We start from the raw sequence: 26,396 nt of genomic DNA, 5'->3' as shown, positions 1-26,396 counted from the left end.
ACACTAGTTATAATAAAATAACACTGCCACGCATTCAGCCAATACCAAATAATCCACACAAAGTTTTTTTAATAATAGCAATTCTTTATTTGTTGCTCCTCTGCAGAAATTTGAAATCAGCTGATTACAGAGAGGGAACAGGGATAATATGCTGAAATGGTACACATACTGTACATAGAAAACACAATAAATTACCTCTTAAAATAAAGAATTTAGTACAAGTTAATATTTACTACTTCAATACTTAAAAATAATTTAGAGCTACTGGACTTGTTTGGACAAACAAATGGCTCGTCAACCTTTCAATAGTTGCCTTTTGGTTTCATCTTCAGATTCATTGTCATACAGTACATTTTAGTTACTACTATATTTTTGGGAACAAAAACTTTTGTAGTGCAGTAGGACAGAGCAAGAAAATGAAACTGTTATGATTTTGTTTATTAGCTTGGCTTCTGAAACCACATCAACCAAAGCGGATTACATGACTGCAGGTTCTGTTAGGTTTTAGATGACATTTGTCAGATGACAAAAGCATACAAGTTAAATCTCCCAGGGCTAAGCATCTGCTTGTCAGGTGCATAACACTCTGCCCAAAAGTGCATTATAGCTTGTCCCATTAACTTGAGAAAGATACTTCACTTGAATCGTATCATTGCTGGAATAATATGTTTGTGAAATGGTAATTAGCAGGTTCTGCTCTTCGTGTTCTATGTGGTCTCTCTCATTACCTACTCTCTTAGGCACAGAAAAATGAACAAGGCACCTCTAGCATTTTGAAGCATTAACACTGTTGAAATGAGCAGCAAATTATACACGGTCGCATCCAGGTCTAATTTTTCCTGTACACTCAAGCAAATGGGTCCCTTCTTGTCAATGGAATTCATGTCTTAACACAGTAGTACAATTCATCCTCTTTTTAGACATTCATTATATTATCATGAAAATGTGCTTTTCCCATAAATAAACTAAATCTTACATTCTCTGCAGGACACGACACAGACCTAAGGGAAACATCACGAATGACTGGGTTTGTGAAATGCCAAGTCGAAGCAAATTTGTTTTCACTGTGGCAACAAAAACAGCGTGAGAAAAATAAAATACCTTCTCATTTCAATAAATAATGAGAGCTTTGCTGAATGCAGAGGTAACATGATATAAAACCAAAACAAAATAAACAACAACAAAAAAAAAAAGATTCAAATAAAACATCCAAAGCTACATCTTAATCACCTGCTTTCACCACCTGAGTACATCTTTAGTTTCCTGGGCTTTATCCTGATCCCGGTCCATGCGCTGGGCGGTGGAATGTCGTAAGGTGGCGGGTTGAAGGGTCGAAGGACAGTGAGCAGGGAGGGAGGAGCTAAGGAGGTGGAGGCGGGGCGGTGGTTGTGGCAGAGGTTGGCATCAGGGCAAGTGAACGGGATGGTGGTGGTGGTGGTGGGGGGGGGGGGGGGTTAGTGTGATTTGGGGAAGGGGTGTGGAGAGGGGGGAGGGGGATTGTGCAGGGTGTGGTGGCGTGTTCCTCAGTCTGTCTGCCCTGAACTGTCTCCCCTGTCTCACCTGCTTCAGACATGAAGAGGGCATCAGCTAACACTTAGCTGCGCGAAGCCGATCAGCTTCACCTCGTCTGGGATCTCCGCGTCATCGCAGCTGGAAGCCTGAGTGAGCAGGGAGACATCGATAGGGTCAGCGGGGTGAGGTCACGCACCCTGCAACTCTCACTTCCACCACCAAACCTAATCCTACCAAATCTGCAGAACAGCTGTACTGTAAAAACCCGGATTAACCAGGGGATTGAACCTACTTACAGTTAGTAAGCTTATTGTTTCACGGATTAAAGCCTTTTCAACCCTTTGGTCTCATTTCCTGAAAACTTTGAAACTAGTTCCGGAAATGTATTTGAATTCAGTAACAAAGACAAGGGAGCAGGCAAGAGGAAAATTAGTCCTGGAAAAAGGTTTAAAAGTCTTTGGTACACAGAACTACAGAGTAATTTAATTCAGTTAATTATTTAATAAAAATGTGACTCAGGTTTAGGTGGCCTAGCCGACCCAGAAGTTTAGAAGTTGAACATGCATGCAGTAGGATCAAACATGAAAAAGAAACTGAACTTTCAAGTTGCTGAAAGAATAGTTTTGGCATCAGCGCCTTGAACTCTTTGTAGTTTGCACGTATTGGAGATCGCCTCTAAACTAAATAGCCCCCTGGGACTAAACACAAGCTTTATTTTATTGACATTTCCAGTGAGCGCTTATTTTAAGCTTATTATGCTGCTCAGACACTACAAAGCAGGCCGTATTAAAGGCGATGTGCATTCAGATTTGTCTGAGTGGCCCCTGAGAGCCAATCAATATGTCTTTTTCGCTCAGCTATCCTCCTGTGAAAGAACCTGAGCCTGAGTGGGTGGCCTGACACCTGCAGCAATTTACACCTGATCAGGGAGAGGCACTCCATCTCTCTGGGGGTCTGACAGCTCTGCAGTCGTCTGATCAACACAGAAGGACTGTGATGAAAACAGGTCACTTTTAGCGAGCTCGCAGAGTCTATAGTGACCTCTTGTTTAGTTCAATCATAAAGCTGCTCCACTGCCGCCCGCGCCATAAATCGGCTAGATAAAAATTTTTTTATCAATTGTTCCCCCAGTGAGGATAATTATTCTCACTCTCTGGGTTTGTGTGGCACTGCAAACATAACTCTTCTTTTGGAAAGGGAGAGTTGAGCGACAGTGAGGAGTTTATACCACCTGCAGTGTTCACAAATGGAAATGGGAGAATGCCGATATATATCTACATGGCAGGCCGGGTGCTGCCCCGACTCTACAGCTGCAGCTCGGCTCTCCTGAGAGTGTTCCACCTGCAGCGCTCACTAGCTGCTGATAAGACGAACATGGCAGAAAGGTCAATCTGCGATGCACTGTGACCCGACGCACAGATGTTGTTTACCCACAACTTTAGGAAGGCCACTAGAACATAATTAGAATATTTCTGCAAATCCAGCAGGATTGACATTAATTGCTTTTGTAGATTATTTAATTATTTCCAGGATTTGCATTGTTTCTGCATTGGTTAGATCAATGTCAAACAGAGGTGATTGTTTTGTTTTTTTAAAGAGGCACATGTGCAGCATAAGATGCACATCTGGTATCAGTCTTTCTCAGTCCATTCCTCTAGGGGATTGTCTCAGTAATGATACAGGATCCCATTAAGTGTCTGGATCACATGTTGACTTAATGTAACCATTACTGCACTCAGATTTGAAACCACACAGCAAAATGTTAATTCTGAACTAGTCATGTAGTAGATTTTAAGGCTCTACACACATTAAAATGTCCACCTATCAAGTAATGGCTCAAATCCCCCGTCACCTCCACAACAGCTTCAGTTCTTTGGGTCATCGATTCAAGAACGTTCAAAACCAGATGCTGGTCCATGTTGATGTTATTTGGCTGTTTTTGGCCTGTCTATTAACTTCAGTTCTCGCTATTTTCCCTAGACCTCTCCCATCAACAAGCTGTTTATGCTCGCAGGACTGCCGCTGACAGGGACGCTTTTTGTTTTTTGTCGCACCAATCTCTGTAAACACTAGACATTGTCATGCATGACAAACCCAGGTGGATGTCTGTTTCTGAGATACTGGAATACGCCACATAAACAGGCACCTGAGTATATGTCTCCACTTTATATTCATGTAACATTTAGGTGTTTGCCCTGCACAAATGGAAATATCCTACTGTCTCATTTTACACAGCTATGACAGAGGGTGTTATTGCATTAATCGTCTGGAAACTCACCAGTTTAAAGGTCAATACTCTGTAGGTAGTTGGGTCGTCTACAATCTTCTGAAGGTTAGCAGCAACTGTAACAGTAATACAGAGGGCATAAGACAAACAAATCTGATGGTAACAGATGTTTTCTACATTTACATATCAATAACATATAGGAGGAAACATCTCCATCACTGTATAATGGCAAACTTGTATAGGTCATAAGTAGCTGTGAGCTTGCTGTTAGGCGTAAGTCCCATATACTGTATACATGTAGTGTGTGTGTGTGCGCGCACGCACAGATGAGTGAGTGCAATGTCGCAGTGCTATTCTAGAAACAGTGATAGCAGAATAGAGCTGTGTGCTTCTCTCGTGGAGAGCTATCTTGTCCCACCAGGAAACATCATCTCCATCAGAAAATCATAAATATTAATATTTACGATATAGTGATATACAGTATTTGATATATGATATACTGTATCTGTAAATCTGCATAAAGATGCATTCCTGTATGAAATAAAAAACTGACACACTATGAACACCCTGTAACTAATCACAAAATAAATGAATAGAAACATTCAGACCCCCTATTGTGATCTGTCCATACCATAAAACTTCCAATAAAGACAGGCTCTCAAACAGTGGCCGGATCTCTAATAACCGTTATGTTATGTGTATGCATAAATAAAGTCTGGTTCCCAAAAGCCAGGTAAAACAAAAATATGGCAGAACTACCAGAAAGGAGTCTAATTTCATACAATATATTATAGCGGACTTATAGCCTATGCCATAATTCATAACCTAAAATTTTATTGAAATTATTAAAATATCATAAAATATATTACCAAAAATAAATAAAGTATAGAGCAGAGACGAAACAATATATGACAGGTTATACAATATGCAGAGCAAATTTCGAGAGAGGCGGTTGCAAGGCATTTCAATATTGACACTACAAGAATAACTTATTATCTGATATCAGTTGCCTGTAGCATTAATATTTTTAGGCTATAAGTGGGCGATTGTATGAATTTAAACACCATATTATAATTTTTTACAGAATCCAGATAATCTCTATCACTTTTAGGCATAACAGGCGCTGTGGACCTGCCAAAAGAAATAATGGCCTGTCTATAATAATAGCCTCTCTTTTGCTGAGGTAAATAAAGACCCGGCAATTATTGGAAGTTTTATGGTACATCAACTCCAATAAGATAAATATGTATTCAAGCTATGCAATTTATCAGAATAAAGAGGTGTAACATTACCAATAACAACGTCATGCCCATTGACCAGACCGGCTGAGAACAGCTCCTGGGAAACACCATCAGCAGTGTCTGTTGGGGGAGTAACATGACAAATATTAAGCCTGAAACATTCCACTCATCCAGCAATTGTGTTAGATATTGAATTAGATACTGACACAAGCAATTCTATTCTCAAACACTGCCATTACCCGATACACACAGAACAATTCACAGTACCTGAAGGTATTATCACAAAGAGAATAGGATATTCAAATCCATTTTTGCTGAGCTCTTACCTCGCCCGGGAGTGAATTCAAACCGGATGTCATTCAATTCTTTTCTAGAGTTCCTGAGAGGAGAGACAAGAGGATATGATTGCAAAAGCAATATCTCAAATGTCAGATTTGGATTTGTCGCTTCTCTGTCTGTTAAGACTTCTGTTCCTATGACTCTCTCCCATGGGAGCAATAACAAGGGACTCCACTTAAGGGACTCCACTTAAGAAACGCGACTCTGTTCAGAGCTACAGTACATGAGGAGGTGAGTGGGAGTGGGGGATCGGGGCTATGTGCAGACATGAAGATGCTCCGTGTGATCCAGGAGGAGTGAGGATGTGGAGAAAAAGCCCAGCTGACGTGCCAACACTTTAGCACCACACCACTAAGCTTATCAAGCTACTGCATGTAAAGGAGGTAAATGTGTGCGAGATTGTTGAACTGAGGGTGTTAACAAGATGCATTAACGCCGCATAATATAAACATGAATCACCTAACCCAAATAAGTAAACCAAAATAAGGAAAATGATCAGGCAATTGAGTTACCATGGAAGAGTGATGGGCATTATACTGTATGTGATGGACAGAATTTCTCCTGCCTTTCAAGAGATGCTCTGAATGACTACGCTTGTCACATATGGAGCCTAAGTATACTATTAACACAATCTTAAAAGGACAGGTGTCTCCTGTCCTAGATGATGACTGAAGGAACACAGCACCAGCAGGTACAGTGAGTGGAGTGCTGTAACAGTGGATGAACAGACTATGGGGAATGTGTGAGGACATGTCTCAGTAGTTTTGTATTTCCACATAATGAGCAGTATGAAGGTAACATCTGTCTAGCTGCTTCTCCTGCGTTCCTCACACCTGCTGCATCCATTGAGCATTGACTTGAAAAGCCACAACAAAGAATATCACTTTCTTCCAAACTGCACAAAGTACTGCAGAAAATCTTAATTAGCATCTGTGTGTTCATGTGTGTTCATGTATAGCTGCTGTGCCTGATTAAAGGTGACTCTAATTCTGTTGAATGCATAGTGCAGCAGTACATCAATATGCAGTGATTAATTAGTGTAACATCATGTGGCCCTTTTACAGAACAAGGAACAATCACAACTTTGAAGTGGTACTTCCTCAACACTAGACTGCAGCAAAATGTTAATAAAAGCATGTAGTACACCCAGATCATTCGACTGCAGAAACATGTTATGTCCTCTTTGCTTCTTTGCAGCTTCAACTTTATGCATTTGAAAACAGGGTGTGTGCTTAAAACCATCTTATCATCATCCTGTGTGTGACAGGGGAGCAGCCAGAAGCTGATAGAAACAGAACATGGGAGTGCTAGCCAAAGGAACTGTGGTAGGAGTAGATTAATTTGGTTTGTACTCAAGCTGGATAAATCACACTATCTAAGTCGTCTTGCTAGCTCCTGACCCTCATTTCAGACGAGATTAAACCCGTAAGTCAAAACACACATAGCCAAAGACACACTTGCAATGGGTTTGTTAGAAGCAAGGCAACATAAAAACATTGGGAGTGAGGATTTACTATCACTTGGCTTTGACTCAACTTGGCTTGTTTAATTTTAGAGATTTACAGTTGAACAAAAACCAGTGGGTAAAACTTGGTGGAGCAGAAGGACATAAAACAACATCTCTGTTTCCAGCAGTGGAAGCTGAAACTGCATGTTTCTAAGGCTGTAGAGGCAACGTCTATGTCAGAGGACCATAACCCTGCAGAGCTAAAATCTGCCTACTTACTCCTCCATAGATAGCCACAGCACATGTTTAGAAAGCACTCTGTACATCGCAGGAGGAGGTCAAAAGACTGTGAGGACCATTTGGGATTAGCGTACCTTCTAAAATACCAATCTGTCTAAACAATTTCGTTCTAGTAACAATGAAGAAAAAAGTTCAGTGTGCTTTGCCATTTTTGACAAAAGGCTAACATTGCTTATGTGAGATGACTCTATACTGTATAATAAACATTTCACTTGCAAACACTATGGTGACTGGTGGAAACTACCAGCTCAAAAGAAGAGAAATCTCCACAGCAGTACATTACAAAATGTCACCAGCCATTGGCAGTTCCCCCAGGAACACCAGGTAGTGTTTGTCACTACAACACATTACAGCCCTGCACCGCAGCCTGTCACACAGGCTGTTGACAGTAGGGCTGATTGGTACGTTTGGGTAAGCAAGCTGTAGATATTTCAGAGCAAATTCAACACACTTTGAGGCCAAGGCCAAACAAACAGATGGCCTGCCATGTTCAGACTACACAGGTGTATTCTAAATTTTGTCACAGTGACAAGAAGACTTTTTTTTTTTTTTTTGCACACACCAACAAACATAATCAATCTAAGTCTGAGGAGAATCCACTATGTTTGAAGTGAAAAGAGAAAGCACCCCAGAGCTCCCATCTTGACAACAGAGGTGCACATGACTGAACACACATAAAGAGAAAATAGAGTTGAGGCAATCCATTTTATGCATTGTAAATTAAAGCAGAGGTCCAGCTTCCGCATAGGAAACAAAAAAAATAAAGAATTTGCAAAAATAAATTGTTCAATGCGATGGAATAATGTTACCCCCATCACATTCAATGTATCGAGTGTGTTGCTCTGCAGTAGAAGTTCAACCATTTCAAATGTCAGAACCTGTTACCACTGCATCATTGCATTGCAGAATTGCGTTGAAATTATTCTACTTATGCACTGACTATGCATACATAAATTAAACCGATATTTTACCCCGTTGTTTTGCTACCTCTCTCTGATGTTTTTGTGATGAAAACATTTCATCAGTGAGTCAAAGTTGCAATGAAAATGTATCTTGTAAGACTATAATCTATAGCCATGCTTGATCAGCAGTGTGCTGTGCTGCTCTCTGCAGGAGGCTGTGGACCGTGCCAGGCAAACACTGGACAAAATCAACATGATCTTTCACAAGCTGCCATGACATTGTTCAATTTCTAGCTTCCCTTTATTACACAAACAACCAAGTCTCAATAAACATTAAGCCAATGCCACTCCTGGACTAAGCTGCTCAATGAAATATATCTTCATCTATATTATTTCAGCTATTTAAGGTCCAATGCCATTACAACTGTAGCAAGCATATTTTGCAAGTTTTAACTTCCCCTTCAAATTGCTGAAGCAGCTATTCTCATGAGACCTCACTGTCTTTGTAAAAAAGACAAAACAAGTTCCAAGCAAAATGTTGACAAAAATCCAATCATGCTGTTGTTCCCTGATGCCTGGTGTTGAGGGGATCACATTACCATAAAGCTCAGGCTAATCAGCCTTAACACCCTCGTTAGTTAAGAGAGGAGACCAATTAGCTGTTTATTTTGCTCCTCAAATGCCAGTCCTTTCAGGAATTCTCTATTTTGAAATCTCCGAACTTTTAAAGAATGTCAAGGACAATAATTTTTAATACAACAAACAATCAGATTAAAAGACTTGTTAACAGATTTTTGCTACTTTGTCTATTTACTCACAGCGTTCAACAAATTCACACAAGCAAGCTGCAAGCAATCTCCCGAACAACGAGGACTAGCAAGCAAGGACTTGATCTCTGGTTTTACCCAGTGGAGTTCTGCTTGAGTTTGAATGCATTTAGTGGCATTTCAGTGGCAGTTCACTTACTTGATGTTACTGAAGTAGATCAACAAACTTGGCTCATGATTGATCAGAACCATCCTCCTCATTAGAGACTCCAAGTTGTTGGCTACATAGCACCCTCCCTGCTGCTTTGGTAAATGTGTCCCGTTAGAAATAGGCTACAATTTTTACCTTCAAATAAGCACAAAAATAGCCACAAATTGCCTTTAAATCTTGGCTTTGATTTTCCCGGCAAATTCTTGATTTAATCACCCTGATTGAACTCACTCATCAGTAATTCACAGGCACTGACTATATCTGCTGATTGCCTCTGACAGCCTCATACTATTTGTGAATGCAATAAATATCACTTTGCCCCCAAAACATAGGAACACAGCCAAAGAAAATCTGAATGCAGTCTCTCAGCTTGTAATAACTTCAATGCTGATTCACTTTAAAAGATACCAAATGCTGTTGAAACAATTAAACCAAATGTAAAAAAATATATATATATATCATTCAGTCATGACTTTCTTTTCCACTCTCCTTCTCTCACTCTAACATTTCCTCAACCATAAACAAACTGTCCATAAACCTGTTTCCCACTCCCCAGCTCAAAGCTCACATTTAGAATAATGCCACCATCTCCTAAAATATGTTCTAGCCTCAGACAGTCAGATCCCTGCCTCTGCATTAACACGTGTACCACGCACAACAGCAACTGACTGTAAACATAGCAGTGTCTCAACATATTTCCAAATCTTGAAGAAATCTGCAGTCAGCATGACATCTCCAGTTCAGATGGAGACTGTTTTATTGATGGTGTCAGAAACTGGATTTGAAGGTTAAATTGAGCGGCTTTCATACTCTTTGACATTTTGCGTCAAATGTTGGGGGAGCAAGATTTTGTCCCAAAGGGGTTTGCAGTAAATAATTATATTCCTGTACCATTGAGTGTGGGACCTGGGTGGGTTATTTACCGAAGCGCCAGCCAAGCTTGCTTCGAGCACATTCAGAAGCTGCTAAATGCGGCTGGTGTTATTCAGCCTGCATAAAGGTATCTTGCCTCTGGATCAAATGTAATGTAATGCTCTGTCAGGACAGTGCCTCTTTCACAGTTCATGGAATAGACAGCATTATACAGAAATCCTGTCGTTGATACATCCACCGCATCATGCTTCTCTGGAGAGCACGTCAAAGCAGATTGCACTGACACACCCATCAGTACTCTGTGAGCGTTGGAAAAAGCTCAGCTAAAAACATTACAGTTGATCTGAACTACTCCTTCAGTCAAAAAGAGCCTTAAAAATGTTGAGCCTTATTACTATGGCACTCTTCATTGGCCACTGGGTGACATATACTGAGTGTTGTAGTTCAGATAACAAGACTTGATTTTGTGTAGTTACTAGTGACAGATTTTGGTAATCCACCAAGAAGGGCATATAAGAGCAGCTGAAATCCTTGTGTTTCTAGCCAGAGAAACTAGAGAGATTCTGTTCTTAATTCAAGGCATCCATCACATGTCTGCATCTCTGATATGGAATAATTTTAGCTCACAGACCACACAGACAGCCTGACAACCTAATGCCGGGATCACACTAAAAACATTGAATGTGTTTCTCTCCAATTCATTCATTTAAAATGAGACAATCAGTTACTGCTGCATTACTCTGTTTCGCCCTGTTTTTACGAGCTCTCCCTGAAGTTTTTGAGATAAAAAAAAATATGTTGCCAGGCAATCAGAGTTGCGACGAGAGCTTATGTTGTAACACTATAATTGATTGTCTCTACAGTTTCATCTCAATACATTTGAGCCACAAAATACTTGCACAGAAGAAACATGTGTAAATCCATGGATGAATCATGTAACCGAGAAGTAGAAAATGAGCCCAAACATCAAAGAGCTGCCCATTTATTTTCACGTCTAGGTTAGAATAATTAGAGTTCTCCAGCCACCAAGCAGTTAGCACTCTCCTGTTGCATCTCATCCACTGCTCACTATCAGAACAGTAGAAGAGATGGCTTTGTGTGCAGTGTGGGGCGCCTGGGGAGGGCCCTTCAGATGCCTGTTATCTCATCGACCCAGAGTCTGCTCTGCACCCAGCTCATCAGGGAGCAAAAGACAGACTTTCAACTGTCCAGAAATACACCATTGTCTGTCTGTTAGGCAAGACTCTCACTTTCTCTTTCTGTGTGTGTGTGTATACAGAGAAAGAGGGAGAGAGAAAGGGATAATAAGTCACCCAGAATTTTGCCCCTATTCCCTCCATATCCTGCTTATATATTAAGATTAAAATCTACTACTACTTTGCCGAGTGGTAAACAAAAAGGATAGAAATTCAGAGCAATAAACATACACAGCATGTGGGGAGATTTTTTGATCATTTATACTGAGTATAAAGCCAACTAATTATCATCATAAAAACATATATAAACAGTGATAATTCTGAGGCTGAACCACAAGCCTCCACTTTCTCATTGAAATATTTTCAAAACAACAATATCTGGAATAGGTTTAAGTAAACAGGGCTGCTGTGAGTGCTAATGGTGTCTTCTAATTCAGTCTCAGAGGAGAAAGCAGAGTGTGGAGCACAGCCAAAGGAGAACCAATAGACTGTAACACTCTCCTCCCTACAACACGACCAGTGAGACAAATTGGGAAGAAGGGATCCACGGCAGTGCCAGATCATCTCCGGCCAAAGATCATTAGGTCTATTACCACCCTACATGTTGGGGACTGGATAAGCGGGGCTACTGTTAAAGCAATAATGAATCTAGGAACTCTGATTAGTAATTGTGTACAAAGAGTTGCCTCAGCACTGTTGCTTTTATTGCATAGGAACATATTGTTGCCAGGGAATATTTGAACTGTTTTTTGCCTCTGTGTCTCATTTTGTTGCCTGTTGCTGGGACTGATCCCAACATTGCTTTGTGTATCAGCACCTTTATGTACAGACAAAATATAGGAGGTGAAGGATGGCGTAATGATATGAAAAGGATAATATGTCTCACCTTAGCCGTAGGACCATGTTCACTGCACCTTGGATGTAGGGTGTGTGCTCGTATGGTTCGACCTGCAGGGAAAAGGTCTGGTGAGGTTGTTTACATTGTGTACAATAATTCAACAAGAGATCAGACAAACAAAACCCCTTTTCCATTTATTATAATTTTGGGTAAAGATGTAAGGAGAAGAAAAGGATCAAAAGAAATGCATAAAGGTGTACTGTGTAAGGATCTATCAACGTTAACAATGCTATATCATTACATTAGTATCTTTGTATGACAAAGAATGGATATTAGGGAGGAGAGATGGCTTCTGAGTAGCTGTCTTGCCTAATTCCTGAGTGGAGCGAAACTGTAGTAGCACTTCTGGCCTTCATCACTGTCAGACACAGGGGTACACCTCAAACTGCTTTGGCTCATTTTCAAAATGACAATAGCCTTAGAAAATGGGCTACAATGGCAGTGAGCCTTTTAGATGAGATACACCCAGGCACTGAGCTGGCACTGTCAGCCAGACGGCCATTTACTCTGAGTTATTACTGCTGAGAGCGTCCCTCTAGGAGACTGACATTCACGCATGTACACACACACACACACACACACACACACACACACACACAGACAAATGTACTGTATGCACGTTCTTAAATGTACACAAGCACATATACACACATAGACAATCAGTGGGGCATCAAGGTCATTGAATCATGATAAATTAGTGCTGATGCATCCCTCACCTGGGGATGCTGAATAGAAAGCCCTTCAATAGGGACATTGTTGGCATTCTCCTCATTCTAGGATGAAAAAAGATGAGAGGCATAATTGTGCAAATGCTATTACATCCTTGGTAAATATCAAATCAGGACTCATCTTATAAAGAAAACACAGGGAAGTCAATTCAAAGCAATCAATGAGGAACAATTTGTCGGCTTTGTCAGCCAGTAAAAACAGATGCTGGGGCTGTTTTGATTACATTCTGTAAAACTGAGGAACAGAGGGTGGTGAAGTAAACATGGTTTATAATAGAGTTCATCATTCTTACATAAGATGCTGCCCAAGGAGGACAGATAATTGCATTTCCAATAATGCCCTTCTGCCAAGTTATCAAATTATACAGGAGCAGAAAGGATAAAGCAAGCCAATTAGTCTATGACAACTTGAATCCTCACCAAAATGCAAAAATACCAAAATACAAATTCATAATTTTAATTGTATGTAAAAAGAGCTAACTTACATCTTTGGCCTCGTCTCTGACCCTTCGTGACTGGGGGAAATATCAAGCACAAGGAATTTTATATTCTAAAATACATGATACTGATCTATCTTTCTATCTATCTATCTATCTATCTATCTATGAAGCCAACAAACAAATGTATGAACAAATCTAAATTAATCTTTAAATTGTGCTAAATAGCCATTTCCTACAGTGTACAGCTATTTGCTTTCGGCATCCTAATTGTTTATTGCAGGAGACAGCCAGGTTAGGTATCTTTATCATAGGACTTTCTGATCTCTGATTATAGCTGTCTACTTCCCCCTGCCTCAAATCCTCGCAGTTATCTTCAGACTCATTACAGCTACCTCATGACAGCCTCTCTCACAGACAAGCCATCTGCTATCCCAAAAATGCCCACTGTTCAGGGAGAGAAGGACTGTACAGGGGGCTAAGACAGAGGGGAAGTAACATAACAAAGCAATAACAGGTTATAGATGGCATGCAGCATTACTGAGCAACACCTTGATTCAAAGTGTGAATTTCCATAACACATCTGGCAGTTACAGCACAGAATTGATATTTATCAGTGAGAATCAAAGCTGAATCCCAAAGATAATCGAGAATGATGTGCTATGAACATTTCTTTCTTTTGCTGTTAGTATATGCAATTAAATCTCAATATAGAGAATCACATGAGCTCATATAAGAATCCCTGCGGTTGAGGCTGGCCTCAGTGGGAGTCTCACCTACCCTGCCCTGATTCACTGCCGCCTTGCCCTCTTCACTGCCTTCATCCAGCTCATCATCGCTCCACTCCCAGTCACCGTCCTCCGTCTTGTGCAGGTGGCCGCTGGAGCCTGGGACTCTCCTCACCTGCAGCCCGCCAGCACACACAATGTTAGAAATGCATGATTTGTGGGTTTTTCCATTGCACAGGTATATTGCGCTGTACCCGTATGTTTTTCCATTAAGTTTTGTGCGCGGTTCGGTGCAGCACAAGCACGCTAGAGGCATACTGGTAAGGTTCCCAAGTATATTTGCTGCTGGCTCACATTCAAAAGATACTGGCATGGGTGCCATTACTACTTTAGTGATGTAAAAGTGACATACACAACAGTATTCCAATAGAAAGCTATGGTTGCTGATAGTATACCATATCAGTACAAGGCCCTGTGTGGGTACAGCACAGTACTTGTGCAATGGAAAAACTCTAATTAGCAATCATCTGGAGAGGCAACATAAGTGGGACACCCAGTCTGACTTGAACTTGGTTAAACACCAATATTAATATTAAAATGCAGCTGGTGCCGGCTTAACAGTTTCAAGCAGATGAGTATGACAAAGTCATTGGTAAAGCCTGTGATTCATCGCAGAGCAGTTCTGTGGTCTGGGAGAAGGTTTAATTAAGGCAAGCAACGGAGGACAAGTCTAGTCGTCTGAGGTAAGGTATGAGGACACCGCAATGAGAAAGAAAAAGACAGCACACACAACTGTAAGCCACTAACACATCATCTAAGAGTCCCAGCTCTAGACTAGGGTGAAGTGAAAGAAGCACTACCCTTCTGATGGTGTCAGTCTCTTTCTCCAAACCTGACAGAGAGCCCAGGCTCCCCCAATTCTGCTCAGCCTCCTTGAGCAAAACAGACACAAATCAATGCACTCAGCTCATCCGAATAACATTCACACACACACATGCACACACAACTGAGAAAATAATCCCATAGCAAATGCACAAAAACACATGGTGCACATAATATACACATACTTGAATATGTATAAGAACATAAATGAAACCAAAGCATATGAAAGCATTGGTAACAACTGATAAAACATTACTGTGCATTCAAGTAAAATGCCCCACATTTTGAAATTAGGCTTCAGAAAGTGTCCATGCAGCTCACAATCAATATTCTATCATCACTTGTGTACTGGGCCACAAATTTGAACCCAATATCAATCATTTTCCATTTTCCAGCATTCCATTATGTAACAGATCAATGAGGCCAGCCCACCACTTTTGTGGCTCTCCACTCCATATCTAATCTTTGACCAATACAGCCTGCAGTTTTCTCTATTGGAAGCTCTACAGCGGGTTTCAGGCTGCCCTCTGCTGGTTACTCTACTGATACATTTCTGTGTGTGTGTGATCTTTCTTTTTACATTTAAATTTAAAAAAATAATGAAATCCATAATTGTAAGTTCTGTAACCTTGACATCCTTCCTCCCTCCCTTCCTTCCTTCCTTCCTTCCTTCCTATCTTCCTCCCTCCCTTCATTAAATAAAGTATTCATTTGATATGACTTGGTTGGTGACAGCTGACTAGAGGATCTGCCATCTCCTACTCATTCACTGGTATATTCTCAAGTAAGATTTGGGGACCATTTAAAGAGTATCTGAATATTTAATGGCTGTCTGGCTATAAGTCTCCTCTCTTGACCCCTACCCATGTTTCTAAGATTAGTTCTCATCATACTACATTTCTCTATCTTATTTTTTTTCATCAAGTTAATAGTAAAACATATCAATATATAGAAAAACTTGGTGTGGTATTTGTCTATGATAAACCTGGAATTTTTTATCGTCAACTAAAAATATAATTTCTTTTCTGTTACCCATGGGAAGGTGTTGCAATGTTTAACAAGAATATCACAGAGGAGACTGAAACTGAATAGAACAGGAAGTCCCAGGGAGAGAGGGGCAAAGAGGTGAAGAGAGAAATGATGGCAATCCACGGAGGACAAGATGATGTGTAAAGAGAGGAGGGTGAGGTAGGAGACAGGAGAGGAACTGAGCAGGAGCTTGGGAGAGCGAGGGGAGAGACGGGCCTCTGTGCTCCCTGATATGGAGAGGTCACAGCATCCTGAGATGACAATGTTTCTGCAACGCTGCTTGCCTCTGCAGGCTCGGGCTGTGTCTGCTGAGTGTATAATGCAGATGACTCCACAGGTCAAATCAGCACAAAACAACAAGGACACTGGCCCTGTGGCTCGCAAACTTGCGCAATCGAGTGAATCCAAAATTACATGGGCATCACTTCTGTATATGCACCCTCTCTATTTTACACTTTTCACAGGACACAAGACATGAAAACAACGTGTACATATGAAGCATTAAATGCTGTATATGCATTTTGGAAAAAATGAAGGGCAATGACTCTACAATATAGAGGCTCCAGTCTGTAAATGTGTTTTGTCAAACTAAGTTCTTTCATAAAGTACCATTATTTATTTTAATCTTGTTTTCAATCATTTGATAAAGGTAGGTGTCACTATCTTTATCGATAGCTCATTTTGGAACAAATCTCAATCTTTGCTTCAGGGTTGATTGTAACTACAGTCAAAATTGGACATGTGGCTTGGAATACTTAATGGAAAGCTGACCTGTTTAACAATAGGTCCCATTCCATTCATTGCTATAATTCCCAAAGATGCCTGTGGTTGCCACCCTAACCATCAACAAACCTGAATCTCATGCCATTTCCACCACAGCCGCCTCGCTCTTTATTGACGCCCTGCTCTGTCTGTGCGTAATGTTAACGTCATACACTATAACGCCTCCGCTATCCACCATGTCCTCCATTTAACCCTGACCAAGTCAGTGAATTTCCACCCCTCCACCCGGCCACTCTGCCTCCCGGCAATGGCCCTCTACTCCAATTTCTATCCTATCTCTATCCCGGCCCTCCAGTTGGAGAATGATGGGAAGCCGATATCAGTCGTGCCTGAATACTGCACTTCCGGCCAGTAAACTATGACTAGTGGGAAACTGAGCAAGCAAATGGAATGATAATGTTTGGTGTGCCACATGCAGTGAGCAACTTTGGGGACCACTGACGCATGACTTGTCAGCACATCCATTTTGCTTGACTGCTATGGTTCCAGCAGTGGCCCATATTTGCACATAATCCACACAACAGTTTTGGCCATAAAGTGTTCGAGGAGCTGAAGAAAGTGAGTCTGCTCAGTTTGTGTTGACTGTAAATGCAACATACTAGGGGAGAGAGAGAGTTCAGTCAATCCCCAGCACTCTGACATAATTTGTTCATGTTTAGTCAATAATGGAGTTACTTTACAGGGAATGTTTGTTTAGACATACCTTCTTAGCTCTCTGGGAAATCTTTGGTGCACGACACAAAAGCTTTTCAACTAGATACTCTCTGTTCTGAAAGAGAAGATCAAACCATGAATCAGAATCTAATCATTAAAAAAATGAAATGAATGAATGCATGAAATTAATCAAAATCTAATCATGAAAATCCAAACACTGGAGTTCTAGGGTTTCTCAAAAGGCGACCTTCAGAAATAATCTGGGTTGGTGGAAGGTTGTAAGACAGTGTTGGTATTGTTAAGTGTGCATAAAAGATCTCTGAAAGCCCAACTTGTGCATCAGTAGACATTGAGCTTATTCTTTCACTTGCTCACTTCTCTAAAATAGACAGCAGTAAGGTGGGGCTGCATCCCATACGTGACTTAGGTAACATTACACCAACGATACTAGCTAAAGCTGCAAATAAATTATTTCTTTTACATAGCTGACATTCAAAGTGAACAGCTTTTCCTATCTCTGAATTGTAAGATTTAAGATATTACTGTGAATTATCATTACATAACATTACAAATAACTTACATTTAACTATGAAATGTACAGCAAGTCATTATTTTACAGCCCAAGCAACAATATATAGCATAAGGCACCATAGCTGTGAGCTGTGAGTCATGATTTACGACAATATAGACTTGGTAGGATTTAAGGTTTGCCATATTTTTCGAGGGGTTGGATCTAATCTCATAAGCTGCTTTTGTGTTATTTATGTACTTTGGTATTGTCATTATTTCTGCAATAGTATATTATGATCAATACGATTTAATACCCTTGTAGATTTGTTTGATATGTTGTTTAATGCATCCTATTAAGTATAACCATTATGAACCACTATTCACAACATACAGGGCTGAACGATTGGTGAGCGGCGGCATGGGAGCTGAATATAAGATAGGATGTATACCAACATCAAACAAAGATGGCAACTCAAATATGTGAGATGTAGCTCATACCTTGGCCTTTTGGAAGAATTTACACTTCAAAAGTTCTGCAGCTGTAGGCCTAGAGACGAAGAAAACACAATTGCCAGAAAATGCATCATAGCACAACACTCGCTGAATGTTAAGTGTATTTTATTGATCACGAATAGCATCTGCCCTCTTTGAAATATTTGGTACATGGAATATGGAGCTAACCTTTTGGCAGGGTCCTTCTGAAGGCACATAGTTATTAGCTTTCTAAAGGATTTGCCATATTTCTTTAGCATTTCCTTGTCCTCCACACCTGTGTCTAGGGTGGGTGGATCGTTCTGTAAGGTAAGCATTAAGACCTGCAAAGACAGGAAAAAATGGTCAGAGCCATCCCCATAATTCAATAGCAAATTTTACAAAAATGTGGTTGGTGAAGATAAGAAACTCAAACCAGGAAACCACTTATAGAATAAATCTCATGAAGAGTAAATGTAATGGGCTTCCATAGATAAAGTTATCTCTGGATTGGATGTATGGTTGCATTTTTTCAAGTCTACCCATTAATGCAGCCTATGAGTGAACCTGACAAAATGAGTTGTTAACTCCAAATGTTTGCTTGAAAATTTAAAAGATAAATAACTGAAACAAGTTGATCTAAGTGTGAGTAAGTGTGTAGCAAACCAATAATTTTTATGGACATTGCTTTCTTGCATTTTGCCAGCACCTGTAGCTATAGCCCTGCTTAGGACACCATGCTCTGATTAAATTACACCCAATTACGCAGTCAGAACACTCACCTTCATGGGAGGGTATCGGTGATAGGGTGCAGACCCTGTTGCTAACTCTATGGCCGTGATTCCAAAACTCCATATGTCTGCTTTGAAATCATAGCCTCGCACCTGTGGGTTTGGAATTACAACAGTCTGTAATATCACCGGAATTCACTTCATATCTTGGGAGCTTGGTGTAGATATTATGGCCTCAGTGGTTGCCATGTCATCTGATACACCAAATTAGCTACCCATAGCATTAAAGCACGTTATGGATTAGTACTAGCCTGAAACAGAAACAAACTCACATGCACAGGCACATAAATATTCCAAGTATTTGAGATGTAAGATGTCATTAGCAACTGCCTATGTGTGAATAATACAGTTAGACTCACCTGTTCCATCACCTCTGGTGCCATCCAGCATGGTGTGCCAACAAAGGTCTTTCGTACTTTGTTTCTGGTCATGTCTCCTCCCGTGGCTAGAAATGCACTTACTCCAAAATCTTAAACACAAAATAATACCATGTACATTTTATATTATAGCTAATAGAAAGACATTTGGGTGTGCTGCGTGGTCTGTGTTGTAATGAACACAGATGCAGCCAAGACATTTCGGCTAATTGCATTAACCAAACATAAAACAAAGATTGTGTATTTTCCTAATTTAAGACTCTGTGTTCAATCAGTTTGACAGATCCTATTTCAGAGCTGCAGATTGGATAGTAAATATTGTACAGCAGACAGCAAAGAAATTGCCTGGATCCAGCCCCGCGGATCGCTCATTTTCATTTTCGCTCGTATTTGCTCGTTAACCATGTCCGCATTTGAATTTTACTTTTCACAGACTGGCTGCCATTGGCCTCTGTTGTTATGTACCCATATGAGTAAAGCAACTCTGTTACTGCAATAAGCTGAGGATTGATTATCATTGGTCCAGATAACAATGAACTCAAGAAAGCAGCTGAAAAAGCAGCGGTGCCTGTGACACAAATCACGAAATTCAAATGGTTACATGGTTAATGAGCAAATACAAGTAAAAGCAACAATTAAGTGATTCGTCAGGCAAGCTAAGAAAGATCTTCATCATAAATATAAGTCCATTGAACCTCATAACCTTACTATTAGGGTTAGACCGACATATTGGTTTGCCAATATATTGGGCCGATATTGAGATTTTAATAAATATCGGATATCTTCTAGCCATGTTGTCCACTGATGTGATGGAGGTTCCTTCCTGACCGCAGCTACAGAAAAACTGTCTGTAAAACCTGCAATGATTTTTTTTTCTTTGCATATTCTATTTTTCAGTCAGTAAATCAGTGTAAGTCAGTAAATGAATTCTTCATTTAAAGGCAGTAATGTATCCCAGAGTTCTCCCTAACATTGAATTGGATGGGTCATACTGCTTTAAAGAGCTGGTAACCCTAAAATAATTTTATTAGTCTGGGTTTCAATGAAGAGTTTTAATGTCACATTTAAATGCTGTTTCAGAGGCTTTTCCATGCTGCCAACTATAAGAGATATGTAATATCGGCACAAAATATTAGCTAACGGCAGCTTTAAGACAAAATTGATATTGGTATTGGCTTCCAAAACTCTGGTTGAACCGTATTTAGTATTATGTCGACATTTAAGTAAGTATTACCAGTCCCATGTGAGCCTGGTTTGAATTATGGCGACAAAAAATGTTAACCTGCTTTGAAATTACTGTTCTTCATTAGTTAATTAAAATTTATCCAGGATATAGGCCCCTGTGCTTTTGAAATATTGTGGCACTGTCTTAAACTAAACAAAAAGGCTGAGTAAGAGAGCGGTGCCATGCTCCAACACACCTGCAATCTGAACAGATCCATCTTCTCCCAGTAGTATGTTCCCAGCTTTCACATCCCTGAGGTCAACCAAACACAAAAACACAGTCACACAACACAGTCATGTGGAGCAGCATTGATTCTTCCATGTGTGTGAATGAGTCTCACAGCCCACTGCCATGTGGAGCACTGCCTCAGGGGCTAATAAAGGTTTAGGCCTGGTCTCACTGACCTTGACATCCAGGAAATTTACAGGACACAACTGGACTGCCGGTCAATAAATGCAATTGTATGAACTGTATTAAAGTTACGTTTACATTAAGCTTTAGCCGTTGGGTAAACTCTCTTATCTTAGAGTAACTTAGAATGAAGTGACAATAACATTTAGGTTTTTAGTAACATAATAGTTTTTTTTCTTGGGAGTTTTTCCTTGTATGCATTGAGGGTTAGGCTAGGTTAGGCTATGTAGAATAGGTCGGCTGTTATGTCTTGCTAAAATCTGTTTTTGTGTGTCTTGCTCTTCCTGATGTTTGTCCTATATCAATCTGTTGTATGTTGATCAGTATCTGCTTAAAGGGATATATAAATAAACAAACTTGAAATTGAACTTGAACATTTAATTTTTCAATAAACAAGTAAATGTTAGCCGACTTCAGACTGGCATTGTTATCACCAGGTGCTCTTGCACGTGGTTTCTTGATACTTGATGATCAAAAATTGTGATTCAAACTGTGTATTAAGCAGTCATTGTCAGTTCTTAAAAAGTTATTTAATTAATAAATAAATAAAAATTTTTACCTGTGAATCTGTCCATTTCTGTGCAGGTAGTCCAGGCCCTCCAGGACTTCTTTTAGTATGGTGGCGATAATGGGCTCATCTAGAGCTCCATTTTTGTGCTCCTCTTTGCTTGTGTGCTTTATTATATCCAGCATTGAGCCTAAAAAGACACACCATAGGAAAACAAGAAGTGCTGTGTTAATTTATCACATATTAATGGGCAACACAAATCTTCTGCTAAAAGCTCCATTGAGTCATCACTTGCCAAATATCCATGACCAGGATACAAATTATTACAATGTATTTTACTTGCTTGTTTTTCCTTAATCGATAGAACATGAGAGGCAGTAGATTAAGGTGAGTAACGTTATTGCTGTCAAAACAGTGATTTTATTGACCATAGCATGTGACTATGAGTGTTCTGCTGCTCCTACACAACAGCACTACAGCCTACTTCAAATACTGCAGTGAAAAACTACATTTGAGTTACCATCTTTTGCTTTTTCCCATGCATAAGAAGAAAATTCCTATTCACAAGGAAGCAAAGTAGCTACCAGCTAGTGGTTGAAATGCTGGCAAGGCAGCTCAGCTTTTTTACTACTTTTTTCAGCAATTACTTAATTTCATGTCTAATTTCATGCCAACCATCATTTTTGCCAACTAGATTTCAATAATGATTTGATAATGAATTTTGCAGTCATTACACAATGTGTAAACTCTGTATGACTACCCTCAGTGATGAGAAACCCAGGTTATACTGAGTAACATCATGGCTTATAAACTATATTTCTTGATTTGAGCTAACTGCTATATAAATGACCTATAACACACTTCACATGACCTAATCAGCAGATCAAAGCACAAACTGTGCTTTCATGAAAAAGGGCATTTACAGTGTAGTGTAATCACATTCACTGAGCATGATGTATTATTGAAGCAGAAATAGCATTTTGTTCCACATAGCTTGGCAGCTGAAGCTTACCACCACTCAGAAGCTTCATGACTAACCAAAGTTCATCCTTCACTACAAAGGAGGTGTAGTAGGTGACGACATTTGGATGGTTGCACTGGCTCATTGCTTGAATTTCTTTCTATTAGGAGAGAAAAAAGACAAGATAAGAAAAGTAAAATCTATCGCACTGAACAAAAATATTTTTAAAATTCTGTTTTTATCACATCCTCTGTTTCTTTGTGATAATCCAAAACAAGCCACAGGTAATTATTTACATATTAACTAGAAGTGAATCAATAGATTCCTGCACACCCTATAAACAATCTTACAGCAAAAAATTAATTACTATGACCTCTAAATTTGCATTCAAAAATGTCCAATTTTCACCCATTCACACTTAACAATAACAACGTGGACCAGAAGAAAAGTAGTAGAGCATCAGAGAGGTAAAGAAACACTCTGTGGATGCAGGCTGGGAAAATAGCCCATATTTATTGTTGTACTCACCAATAGCTCATCCATGCTGGTCTGGCATTTTTCCAGGTTGATTCTCTTTATGGCCACGCGCTCCTGTCTGGGGGTACAGAGGGCCGCCTGCACCACAGCTGTGGCCCCGCTGCCTGGAATCACAGCCACAACACAGCAATAAAAAAACATAAGACAGGAGGAAAGACAGACTCTCACATCACACTCAACTGGACATGAGCTTGTCCCTTTGGGGAACGCCTAGTGATTACAAAGGCATTTCTCTTAAATCCAATATCACACAGTGCCTGTTATGGTATTTGTCTTGCCTATTGTTAATCTTTTTTGTTTTGTTTTTATTATGGTATTAATCTTTTATATGTGGTAGCTGAAAGATAAGATGATGACATAAGTTGAACTTAAGTACAGTAGTTTATTTTTAACATGATGGACCGTTTACTCGTTTAAAGGCTTTATTAAAAACCAGGCCACGCTGGAGGCAATGAAGTTGTTCACACTAAGAAGCTGTGACACACAACATATTGCTTGCCAACTGTTAGTGACAGATAAGGAGAAGTGGAGAACAGAGGAGATCGGACTGCTTACCAGTTGATTATGAGCACAGAGCCGAGGACTAACTAACTTGTCACAGTCAGCAGCGCACAGCTGTAGCGCTGCTTCTTATCAGCAATGATATGACTTTACCTTAAGCTGTCAGCTCATCCACACACCCAAAACACTGACGCAGGGTAAAAGCATTTGCCAAAAATATTTCAATAACTTCCTTTTCATTTTTTTTTTTTGCAAAATCAGGATTTTCATTGTGGTGCATGAATTTGTCTTTGATGTCTTTAGTGAACGGCTCTTTCATATTTCAAACATAATATCTCATGGATTATTGGGGTAATATAACTTTAACGTATTACCTTAAATTTTAAACAACACAGGATTTTGACTGAGTTAAGCAGTGGAACATATTTTTTCAAATATGCAGAAAAGGTGAATTTTAAAAGTCACAACAAAAGAAAATGTTTCCAAAGAAACTACACGTCCACAATCCTCAAAGAAGTGAAACAAATTCAATCATAGTAACAATATCCAAAGCATATACATTGTTGATTATTTTTACTTTAGCTAGGTTTATCCACAGTGCCTAACAGTGAGTGAGCAGGTATGGGTTCACTGTTTTTCTCAAGGACACTTTAGCTTGACCCCATGGCTCCTGTGGGGACTGAACCTGTGACTTTCCCTTTACAGGATGGTCACTAACCACTTGTCCATCCTGCTGCCTATCCTGCCTACTACTACCACTACTAATATTACTACTACTGGTAGTAATACTACTAATACCAGCTTACTACTACTACTACTAGGCTACGACTACTACTAATCATAATCATAATAATAATACCTAATAATTAAAAAAAAAATAATGTAAAATGTGTAAAACTTCTAGTTGAGAGGATGTGACAGGCTATTTATTTCAGACTATGCACGGTCACAGATAAACACCAGTGAAATTACACGCTGTACAAACAGCCATGCATCTGTGATTTTAGTAATGGCTTATAAACTGGACACGTGCCATAAATGGGCATCGCTCAGCACAGAGGAAATCTGTGGCTATCTGAAGCATTTAAAAACGCACTTAAGGAATGTGACATTTCCAACCCCGCGCAGTAATTCAGTATTTCAACAGATTCGGCTGCGTCAGAAATATAGAAACATCTGCTGTTTCCGAGACCGGCGGGCTGAATATGCTTGTTAACATCCGCATTGCAAAGCATTGCAGGACGCTGTTGCACATGAAAAAGCCGGTAGGCCCTCGCCGTCATTCACAACTGATAACCCGTCGTGCCATGCCTATTCATGATAAGATATAATGTTCATCGGACATCGCCACATCGTAGGGTACTAACCTATGACTTCCTGCAGCTCGTACGACTCCCTGGTAATTGGCCAGCTGGATGTCAGCGCTGGCTGCGGGTTGTGGACAGGAGCCGGAGATTCGCCTTGCTCCGCCATGATGATGATGATGCTGCGCTAGTTAGCAACAGACAGACAGACAGTCAAATTTGACCTCACCTCCTGACTACAAGTGTCAGCTGCTGCAGAGCAACTACCGCTAGCGATGAAAACACCCGGAAAATAACGGACCACACACACACACACACACACACACAGAGAGAGATACAGACACACACTCACCATGCAGCGCCATTCATAGTGTGATATAGAAATCAAATGTAGATTAGAGGAACAATAGGCCTATACACTCAGTTAGGCCATGCTACATTAAAATAACTTTAAATTATCTGAGCAGACTACATGTAGGCGCGGGTTCTTCTGAAGTCTATAATTCATTAGATCATCTGATATTAATTATGGCCTAATGTGTGTTCTGCTTTATAGTAGCCTACTTTCACTTATGTTACCAGGAAGTTTTAGAAAAGCCTAAGTGCAGATTTTTATCGTTCCATATTAAACACAAACTGTTTTATATATTTTATGTGAACTAATTAAAACCTTTGTGTCTGTATTAATGTACTGTCTGGACTTACAATATATTATTAACCTCCCAAGTTGGCATAGTAGGAAGGCTGCTAGAGCTTTGTGTCACACAGTGATGTGTGACGATTAAATATGTCACATGCAGAGTAAATTGCAACATTGTATCCCAAAAATGAACAGTATTAACATTGAACAGTAGATGGCACCATCACACCTTTAAATGGTCAAGTGCTCTTTGTATGGGGTGATAGCCACAGATATTAAGCAGTTATCAAGCTTTATGTGCTAACTACAAAAACTACTATAAATTTGAATATATTCTTATGTATTATATATAGTGTATGTCTATTGTTATATTGTGTAATCTATAATTTATAATATATTGCAAACTTAGACAGATAGGTCTATACATAGATATATACTGTATATGGGGTTGAGATGTAACAAATTCCTACTTTGGAAAATGGCAGTTCACGGCATGTAGGCCTAATATTAATTTAATAGACATCCTAACCTATATTTCTGGCCAAAAAAATGCAATATGATGGAAGACCAAGGCAGACTGCACTAAAATGATACAGTGCAAGGATGATTAACTGGCTTTTGGCTTTGTTTTCCTCCACGTTTTGTTTGATATACAAGATAAGTTGCATTTCACGAGTCCAGCATTAAATATTAACATTTTTTTTGGCAAAAATGTTATTTACAAGGTCGGGCCTACACCTACTGACAAGAGCCTTGAAACCGTCAGTAGGTGGCATGGTTTGCCAAGCATGGGGCAGCCTTGAAGCCCATGACAAAAGTGTTGCCGTGTTTATTGCCCTCTTCATTTCACTGTTTCACCCAGTTTATTTAATGCTTATATGGTTTGACTGAAATAGTAGAAATGCTATAGCCTATGTGGCGGGGGTCATTTTGCTTCTGTGGCTCATAAAACAACACAACAGTAACATATTTAAACAGGATAAGAAAGCTATCATTATGCCTTTTA

The 26,396-nt window shown here is 39.9% G+C and overlaps 1 protein-coding gene across 5 annotated transcripts; it reads right to left on the bottom strand.

Moving 5' to 3' along the window:
* Positions 1–123: 123 nt before the first annotated feature.
* stk39 (serine threonine kinase 39) lies at positions 124–24,930 on the bottom strand. 5 transcript variants are annotated; one of them, XM_071538106.1, is made up of 19 exons: positions 24,814–24,930; positions 22,937–23,049; positions 22,460–22,568; positions 21,499–21,637; positions 20,725–20,780; positions 19,286–19,395; positions 18,918–19,019; positions 18,346–18,479; positions 18,163–18,211; positions 17,204–17,269; positions 14,667–14,738; positions 13,859–13,981; positions 13,127–13,156; positions 12,630–12,686; positions 11,902–11,963; positions 5,307–5,359; positions 5,032–5,100; positions 3,791–3,855; positions 124–1,658 (listed from the first exon to the last, which is right to left on the bottom strand). In XM_071538106.1, the coding sequence occupies exons 1-19, from the start codon at positions 24,917–24,919 to the stop codon at positions 1,584–1,586; spliced, it is 1,590 nt and encodes a 529-aa protein (XP_071394207.1). In that variant the 5' UTR covers positions 24,920–24,930; the 3' UTR covers positions 124–1,583. The 5 variants fall into 5 exon arrangements, 4 of the variants coding, with proteins under 4 accessions (XP_071394207.1, XP_071394209.1, XP_071394208.1 ...); XM_071538108.1 differs by lacking the exon at positions 14,667–14,738 and having other exon boundaries at positions 11,902–11,978; XM_071538107.1 differs by lacking the exon at positions 14,667–14,738.
* Positions 24,931–26,396: the final 1,466 nt, after the last annotated feature.

The sequence above is a fragment of the Centroberyx affinis genome, unplaced genomic scaffold, assembly GCF_046629955.1.
Source record: "Centroberyx affinis isolate AG114_WGS23_722 - 3 ecotype Tasmania unplaced genomic scaffold, CSIRO-AGI_Caff_v1 ptg003208l_1, whole genome shotgun sequence".
Taxonomy (NCBI): domain Eukaryota; kingdom Metazoa; phylum Chordata; class Actinopteri; order Beryciformes; family Berycidae; genus Centroberyx; species Centroberyx affinis.
This window is presented reverse-complemented; position numbering and strand designations above follow the sequence as displayed.